Consider the following 9,395-nt stretch of genomic DNA (forward strand, 5'->3'; position numbering starts at 1 on the left):
GTATGTATGTTATACCTTTTTCTGCAGGTCCACATTAGTGATCCTGCCAGCTTCTTTCCTCTGTGCATCCAATCTTCTCTGAGCCATGTCGAGGTAGGCCTGCAGTTGTCTCGGCATCAGACACAGGCGCAGGACCACTGTCCCTGCCACTAGGGCTAGGCGGAGGGTGTCGAACGCGGCCCCGGACATTCTGCAAAGGAAGTTCAAAGTTGATGCTTAGAATAAATTTTCAAGTGGATAAATTATTGCCTAATTGAGATCTGGATTTTATTTCAGTGCTCTACCAGGTGCCACCTGAGTCCAAGCGGAACTGGGGGCATCTGCCGTAAAGGCGTTTTACTTCATAAACGGCGAAAATGGTAAAATCAAGGCCTGTTAACTCTCTTAATAAGATAAGACCCCTTGTAATGCGCATGTAGTAATCGGTCTATTTCTAGCTTTCTGGCCACTGATATTTTGATTGATATTTGTCAATGTCGATATTTTTTTTTTTATGGGATAGGAGGCAAACGAGCAGACAGGTCGCCTGATGGTAAGCGATCACCGCCGCCCATGGACACCCGAAACACCAGAGGTGTTGGAGGTATATGAAAATTCATTGAAAATTATTATTATCGCTGTGTATTTCTTTTCATGTGAAAATTATAATAGGAGTTTACCAGTAAATCAGTAAATTCCACATCATTACACAATACAATGTGTCAATGGTTGTTGAAGGTTCGCTTCGCTGAGGAAAAGTGTCATGCTAATCTAGCTAGAACTGTAACTGTGAAGTAAATAGTAAATTAGCAATTTGAAGATCCATGGGATATGTAGTTAAGCTTTCGTGTGAAACGTGTAGTGTTGCGAAAAGTTTATTAGTGAAATATTTTGCTTAATACTCTTTAAATAAAGAGGCAATTTATAACGTCCGGTGCTTCGGTGTATGTCTAAAACATGTATTTATGAATAATAAAATATGTAAACATAAATTATTTATAGATATTTTAGGTATATAATTTCATCTCTTTACAATATTTCTTATTCAATCAATTATGTGTTATCGTGATCTGATCCGGTTCCGGCAGAATATCAGTGCTGCTGCCTCAGGGCGTAGCGTAATACTGAGCCGTAACCCTTTTGTCTTGTTGCGACGCGCACAGTATCATAGTACGCTATGGTAAAAATCTGTGTAATTTCCTGTTTTCCAATTTGCTTATTATGTATTCTAATTCTTTTTTGTAACTTATTTCTTTTGTGTATTCTGTGTGTATTGTGACAAAAAAAAATGCCTTTTATTTCATTACAGCAAAAACTAAAGTAACCCACAAATTATGTTTATCGATAGAATTAGTGGCGGAACCAGGTTCGGATCCAGCTTCGTGTCCAGGGAGGGGTCACGTGGTGTATGGCCAACCTAGGCTTCCCAGAGGGGGGGGTCCATGACAGCCCCCCCGACCCGCGCATGCGCTAAACCGGTTGTCAATTTTAGTTCCATTAATGTCGGTTGGACTTTGATTGAGACTGCCACTAGTATAAACGTGTGTGATTGGAAGGGGGCATTTTTAGGGTTCCGTAGTCAACTAGGAACCCTTATAGTTTCGCCATGTCTGTCTGTCCGTCCGTCCGTCCGCGGATAATCTCAGTAACCGTTAAAATTTGCTGAAAGCTGAAATTTGGTACCAATATGTATATCAATCACGCCAACAAAGTGCAAAAATAAAAAATGGAAAAAAATGTTTTATTAGGGTACCCCCCCTACATGTAAAGTGGGGGCTGATATTTTTTTTCATTCCAACCCCAACGTGTGATATATTGTTGGATAGGTATTTAAAAATGAATAAGGGTTAACTAAGATGGTCATTTGATAGTATCAATATTTTCGGAAATAATCGCTCCTACAGGAAATAAAAGTGCGTCCCCCCCCCCCCCCTCTAACTTTTGAACCATATGTTTAAAAACATGAAAAAAATCACAAAAGTAGAACTTTATAAAGACTTTCTAGGAAAATTATTTTGAACTTGATAGGTTCAGTAGTTTTTGAGAAAAATACGGAAAACTATGGAACCCTACACTGAGCGTGGCCCGACACGCTCTTGGCCGGTTTTTTTTTTGTATGGAGTTGGCGTTCTTCTCCTAGTGAGTATTATATTCTTTGGGTAAAAAGGAAAGGAGTCCCCCTTTCAATTTGGGAATTTCAGTTAAATATACTAGTGTTATTAACTAGATTTATCGAAAAAAAAATGTCCATTAAGAACAACTCAGTTAAAAGATATTGCGAAAAAATCTTTTAAATCCAGGTTCCGCTCTCGACTGTTTCCTCCTTAAAAACTTATTTAAACGGAACGAAATTTGAGAATCTGAAAACAACGAAATAATCTGTGTCGGACCGTTTAGATTCTTTGGCTAATTGTTACCGATCTTGAGTATCACACCTTTTTTTGAGGTCTTTTAAAATAAAAATAGAAAAAAAATTATGATAATCTGTGTTGATAAAATCATTGCTCTATCTCCAAAAACCAGGGAGGAAATAGTCGAGAGCGTTTGTATGGAGAATTGACCTGTATCGTATCGTCTTTATCGTAACTAACCGAAAAGTATAAACGGTTTTTTTTATACTACGTCGGTGGCAACCAAGCGTACGGCCGCTGATGTAAAGCGGTCACCGTAACCTATGGACGCCTGCAACTCAAACAGTGTCACATGCGCGTTGCCACCCGATTAGAAACTTGTACATTCCCTTTTGCTGTGTTAAGTACACAGCAAAAAGGAGTGTACAAGGTCTAAGGAGGGTTCGGGTTGCCGACGACTCAAAGGACAACAGACGGAACAAGTTAGTTCCGTAAGTCCTACTGTCATCAGCACACCGCACCCTCGTTGAGCTCTGGCAGCCTTACTCACCGACAGGAACACAACACTATGATGCTATGGTGCTGCTAACTAATTGAAAAGTATAAATAGTGCTCACAAAGGTTTCTCCATGCCGCTAAACACGCGCACAGTAAGGTAGTGCCTGGTGACGGGCCGCACCCACAGCAGGGCCAGCACGAACGGCATCGCGAAGTTCACGTTCAGGAGGAAACTTCAGTTTTATTATCGCCGTAGTATAGTCTATAGAGTACTATCGTACATATTATTAAATTAAAACGGAACTTAATCGCGTAAAACTTACGACCCTGAATTTTTAGAGAGTGAGATGTCACACATTCAGGAGGTTCTTAGGAAGAATGGGTACAGGGTGGATTGTCGGCAACCGAGACGAAAGCCTGCGAAGAAGCATCCGAATGTTGCAAGACGACCGGCATTTATGCCCTATGTCAAGGGAGTGACAGACAAGGTTGGTACCATACTAAAGAAGTATTCGATACAGACTGTGTACATGCCGTTGTCGAGGGTGGCGGGGCAACTAAGGTCAGCAAAGGATGTTATTCCATATCAGACGCCAGGCGTTTATAAGATTGACTGTAGCTGTGGTAGTTCTTATATTGGAGAAACCAAACGCACCATAGCGGAAAGGGTCAAAGAACATATCGCGGCGGTCAAAAAACGACAAATAAATAAGTCTGCGGTTGCCGAGCATTTGCTAGAGTCAGGACCGAACCACTGGATTGAACTGCATAATCCCAAAGTCCTTTCAACTGAACGTCTTTACTATAGCAGGAAAGTACGTGAAGCGATTGAAATCAGGAAACATCGTAATTTCAATCAAAATGAAGGGCAAAGGATTTCATCTTCGTGGAATCCAGTGATTAGCAAGTGTAAACGTGAGAAAACTTCCCGTCCCATACCATCGGATGTCGTGAGTGTTGTATGAAGGCAGAGTGGCAACCCTAGCGTAAAAGTGACTGATGACAATCAAGTGCGGGTAGTTCGAAAAACTCGTACAGCTAGAAGATGTTGATACAACTCCCAGCCAGTCTACCCGTGACCACGGACGTAATGTCATGTCCGAAACGTCGGGTTAAATATAAAACGTAAGTTTTACGCGATTAAGTCCCGTTTTAATTTAATAATATGAGTGAAGATCGTGTTAGTTTAAATCAATATACTATCGTACAGTATGGCCAATCCCGCTTCCCGCTGAAAGTGTCGCCCGGCTCTCGGTTACCTCACAGTTACCGCCTGTCAAGAAAGACTACCTGATTCTAAGTATGAATCGCGTAAAAAATACCCATGTTACAAAAAAGTGGGGTGGACAACTATGAAAAAAAAAAAAGCCCATCTTACTCATACAAGCACGGTATGCGTTCGCTTAGACGGTGTACGTAGGCACGCCTCTTTCATAATATTTGATCGCCATAGGCTACTTGCCTCCTAGTCAAATCAGCTACTTTTTAATAACTGTCAAAACGAATTTGAACGACTTGCTAATATGGAATTTACATGAAATCGAATTGAGTGACGTCACGGTCAACTGAGTTACTTTATATATTTCTACCTGACACCCGTGGAGCGTCCTATAGACACACGGTGTCTATAAATCGTATGTAATTTAGGGGTGCGGGCGCTCCAGGGGCAATATTGGATCTAAAAATAACTTCTGTCCATGTTTTTCTTAAAATTATCTGATGCTTTATTTCGTGCATGTTATAAAATATTTTATTTTAACTACAGTCAAGTTTCCTATTGTCCGTAGTATCTAGAGAGAAATGATTTACAGTTATAAAAGTATAATGGTACTCAACTACTCACAGAGGTTTCTCCATGCCGCTGAACACGCGCACAGTGAGGTAGTGCCTGGTGACGGGCCGCACCCACAGCAGGGCCAGCACGAACGGCATCGCGAAGTTCACGTTCAGGAGAGCGCTCTTCAGCTTATTATCGCCGTAGTATCTAGAAAGAAACAAACATGATACAGAGTCATAATTAAAACACATAGAAAATTTACTACACTTAGTCCGTTTTTAACTACCGACGGGGTGTTACAAGTTTGACGTGTCTGTCTGTCTGTCTATGTGTGTGTCTGTCTGTGGCATTTAGATTTAGATTTAGTTTTTTTGTCGGAAAGCGGAGTTAGTCGGGAGTGTTCTTAGCCATGTTTCATGAAAATCGGTCTATTATGTCGCGTTCGAGGTTTTTTTCAAAATTTTAATTTTGTGGTTAGGTTATACATTATCCGATTCGATATAATAGGTATAACTATAATCAGTGCATGCAGCGAACTATAAGAATGCCAGAGCTCAACGAGGGTGCGGTATGCAGGGTATGCTGATGACGGGAGGACTTTGTTCCGTCTATTGTCCTTTGAGTTGTCGGCGTCCCGAACCCTCCTTGGAACTTGTACACTCCTGTTTGCTGTGTACTTAACACAGCAAAAGAGAATTCATGTACAAGTTTCTAATGGAGTGGCAACGCACATGTGACACTCTTTGAGTTGCAGGCGTCTATAGGTCCATTTAATACTACCAAAAATTTTAAAAAGTGTGAAAATCTCGAAAACCAGGCGACTTTTACTAAACCTTAATGTCTATTTTCTGGACCAGTATAAGGTGCCCTCTTGGTGGTTAAAAGGTTGTCCATTAATTACCTGGCACCCGGTATATGTCTTTGCTTCTAATTCACAGGCCGATATCGTCCAGCGAACTATAATCAGTGCATGCAGCGAACTATTTCATGGAGAAATTATGAATGAATTTATTATTATATTGCTATGCACTTCTGCAGCACACTGTACACCGCAGTCATCGGCCAAGTGTGATGGTGACTGCATAGTGTATAATCTACTATTAAAGTGCTTACCTTAACGAGTCCCAATGCATCCTGGCGACTCGGAGTCCCGGGAAGGTGAACAGCGTCCCGATGATGGCCGCCCAGATGGCGAACGCAAACTTCAAGATTAACTTCGATGCTGGCCCTCTGAAACAAAAATAGGATTTCTAATAATCTACTGCCTGTGTGGTGACGAGTTAAGAATTTCACCACCCCTTTTCTTCCTGTGTGGGTGTCGTAGAAGGCGACTATGGGATATGGGTTAAATTGTGGCGTAGGCGAGAGGCTGGCAACCTGTCATGTCACTGCAATGTCACAGTTTCGTTTTCTTTCAACCCCTTATTTGCCAAGAGTGGCACTGAAGCTTTAGTAGTTTCATGTGCTCTGCTTACCCCTTTATGGGATACAGGCGAGATTGTATGTATGTATGTAATAAATGTAATAATACTAATAATCTACTTAGGTACTTGAAAGTGAGAAAATTACGACTAATAATCAAGGCTCGGAACCTGTTTATTTCGATTTTAATCCAAACTTTCTAAAGAACGCGAACGTTATGAGAACTTTATTTTAACCGAAATAAACCGGTTTATTCGACGAGCGGCGAGACGCACCGGCGCCGCGTAAACCTACGTTCAGAGTTAGAAAGTTAGAACAGTATTACCTAATCATCTTGCGGAATAAACCGGTTTATTTTCTTCTAAACCGGTTAATCGAACGAAACCTTTATGAAAGCGTTCCCCTAAAAATCGGTTTAAAATAGCGGTTTTTCGAGCGAAAACGAAATTTAAAGGTTTTGCAGCAGTATGTGATAACGGTTTGAAAATTTATCCAGTATCCACCTCGCTAATGATATTAATTATATGAAAAAGTGAACAGGCCCCGTAACCCAGTGACGTTTCTTCGACGCCAAACGCAAACGAAACGCCGCGAAAGGTTAGTCTGGCTCTGTCGTCCCAATACACAAGAGCGATAGAGATAGATATCTACGAGCGTTTCGTTTCGTGAGCGTTTGTGCATTCGGCTACGCACGCAGGGCTCTTAGACGGTTTCGTACTAGGACCAAAAAGTACAGTCAAACAATTTGATTTCTAGGCCACTGTAGAACCTTTGCACAGTAAACGTCAATGTGATTTCTGAGTCAAATAGAACACTGTGTGAATAAGACAGGGTTCTAGAGTCGCCTAGGATTCAAATTGGTAGATCGTGCGTACATTTTCTGAGACGTTTTCGCTGAGTAAAATACCTATTATAAATGTGTGCACACTTGTCCGTTAATTGTACTCCATCAGATTGGAAGATATACAAATTACACTCACACAGCTGTTTACTGCAGGGCTAGCACATGACTGGAGTATCTCGCCGCTACTTAGATCAGAGATCACACCACACGTGCTAGCCCTGTTGATGAAGTTTTGACTAATGGTAAAAGAAAAGGGTTAAGAATTAAACTCACACAGAAGAAAGCCCCTGGTTCTCCTCATATTTTCACGATATGCGCCTTAGAAACTATCTAGCGACATCTACCGTAAGATTATTGCACTATTTGCACTCCTTAAACAGTCAATGAAGTTCAGTCATATAATAAATTCACCAGCAACTGTATGTTAAATAATTTATTCTTAAAATAAAATAGTACTCACACAGAAGAAAGTCCCTGGTTCTCCAGAAACTTATGAGCATTCTCATAGAAGCTGTCATAAGCCAGGTCCACCCCGACCTCCAGGTTGCTCTCATCCACTATCAGCACCATCATAGCGATCAGGAGGAACACACAGAATGCTACGATGCATGTGGACCGTTCCCCAATGGACTCTTCGCTGGTGAAGTACTGTTTAGTCAGCGTGAGAAGGATTTTACTGAGATTGAGTTAAAGTCGTCTTTAAGATTTTTTTTTTAATTCGTTACTTGGTTCATATAACAGTATCAAAGACTGGCTGAAATTAATTTGATAATCTGCTTGTTTGCCTCCTATTGCATAAAAAGAGACCATTTTATGATGTCCAAATGACTACAAGATCTATTTGAAAATCATAAAACATTAAATCATTTTGCGATATTATGGAAGTATGACAGAGACCTATGCCAAAGGCAACAAGACAAAACGTCTATGGAGAAAGGCTTGCAGTATAAACCAAGTAACTGCGGGAGCGAACATTGGTCCTTCTACATCTACAACCATGGATATTGTTTCCGAGGTACATTTCAATTAGCCTGGGGAGAATTATTACAGAGCAAAGTTGAAGGCACGAGACCTCAGGCTCCTCCCCCTACTAGATGGTGCAAATTACTGCACCCTCACAATTAAAACTGCACGAGGCCAATGCTCTTGGCGAGGAACAGACGCTTATGGAGCCACCTAGTCTTCAACAGAATGACATGATGTCAAGATCCTCAGCATTGAGGAAACGACTGAAGAAGGTACATTTTATAAGTTAAGCAGATTTTGGAAGGAATTTCGTATGTTTTTTTAGTATGATTTACTTTCGTATGATTTCTAACTAAAAATAGTAAAGGATACAATGAAAAGAGCACGACCAGCAAGCACCACACCATGCTCAGGTTGAACTCGTCTTTCAGCGGAAATATTGAAGTGTAGATCTGAAATTGAAATGTCAAAATTAGATTTGAGATGCAAAAATATTTATAATTAATCAAAGAACTTTGCTGGGAAAAGAATTAAGGGTGCTTATTTTATGAAGGGTGCTTTGGGAAAAGAATTAATTTAACAAATTATTTATAAAAAGTATCTTTTATTTTTAGTGTGATTACTAAATTTCTATATAGCTTCTTGGAAATAAATGTCTATAGATTTAAATACTTGTGCCAGCTTTTGTAAGCTTTTAATATTTTTAAAATTTTCAGAATACAAATATTAACTGTTATCTAGAAACTATTCTCAAAGTTTAATAAAAGAATTTTTACCTCTGACAAAATGTACACAATACTGGTGTACAGTGAAAAATCTACTATCCACTGATACTCTGTGTAATATCTCAGGTGTATCACGTCCAGAGCCGTCACCGGCGCTGTCTCAAGCTGTATCTCGAGGCTCCGAGGAACATGGAACGTCTCGGCCTTCCCATTCTGTTCATGTTTCCCACCTTTTTTCCCCTTGGGCTTATCCTTAGGCACCCCAGCCAAAGCCTTCAACTCATTATTATCAGGATACAAGTACCGGATCAACCCTGTCGAACATAATAGCCACCTCGCGAACGAATAATTCCCCAGTTTCTGAATCACTGAGACCATTATCAGAGTTATAACCAGTTGAGCGCCGAGCAGAGCCTAAAAATAAATAAAACTTTTGTTATACCATGAACTAAACAGTGGAGATTGACATGGTTTTACTTATGTACTAACCATTTTGGGCGGCTTTTCATTGAGCAGTTATTTATATAGTCAAAATTCTATAAATTATTTTTAATTCAATTCACTATAACCTCAATATTCTACACCCACACAAGTATAACCCGAGCATTTCATGGAACACAGTAGAAGTGACAGCTATAGGTAGAGAAAAAGCAAGCGAGATACAATTTCAAGTGCATTGAAGGGAGGTAGCTACAAATGATATTTGATGTTGATACACTATTCAAATCAGTCGGGTAAGAGCAAAATAAAATGTTTACGAATATAGCTGGATATAAATTTATGTAACAACGAATTATTTTAATGATTATATTTATTCTTATGGGTTTTCAATT

At 40.1% G+C, this 9,395-nt stretch overlaps 1 protein-coding gene across 2 annotated transcripts in view; it reads right to left on the reverse strand.

The window, feature by feature from the left end:
• LOC125242704 (transmembrane protein 161B) overlaps window positions 1-9,175 on the reverse strand; it is a 23,438-nt gene extending 14,263 nt beyond the window's left edge. For both annotated transcript variants that reach the window (XM_048151602.1, XM_048151601.1), the window contains exons 1-7: window positions 9,052-9,175; window positions 8,614-8,976; window positions 8,210-8,289; window positions 7,332-7,547; window positions 5,719-5,835; window positions 4,672-4,812; window positions 16-190 (exon numbers count right to left, since the gene is read on the reverse strand). In XM_048151602.1, coding sequence (XP_048007559.1) covers window positions 16-190; window positions 4,672-4,812; window positions 5,719-5,835; window positions 7,332-7,547; window positions 8,210-8,289; window positions 8,614-8,976; window positions 9,052-9,054 — 1,095 coding nt within the window. In that variant the 5' untranslated portion in view covers window positions 9,055-9,175. The remainder of the gene's footprint in view (window positions 1-15; window positions 191-4,671; window positions 4,813-5,718; window positions 5,836-7,331; window positions 7,548-8,209; window positions 8,290-8,613; window positions 8,977-9,051) is intronic.
• Window positions 9,176-9,395: the final 220 nt, after the last annotated feature.

Source organism: Leguminivora glycinivorella, chromosome 3 (assembly GCF_023078275.1).
Source record: "Leguminivora glycinivorella isolate SPB_JAAS2020 chromosome 3, LegGlyc_1.1, whole genome shotgun sequence".
Taxonomy (NCBI): domain Eukaryota; kingdom Metazoa; phylum Arthropoda; class Insecta; order Lepidoptera; family Tortricidae; genus Leguminivora; species Leguminivora glycinivorella.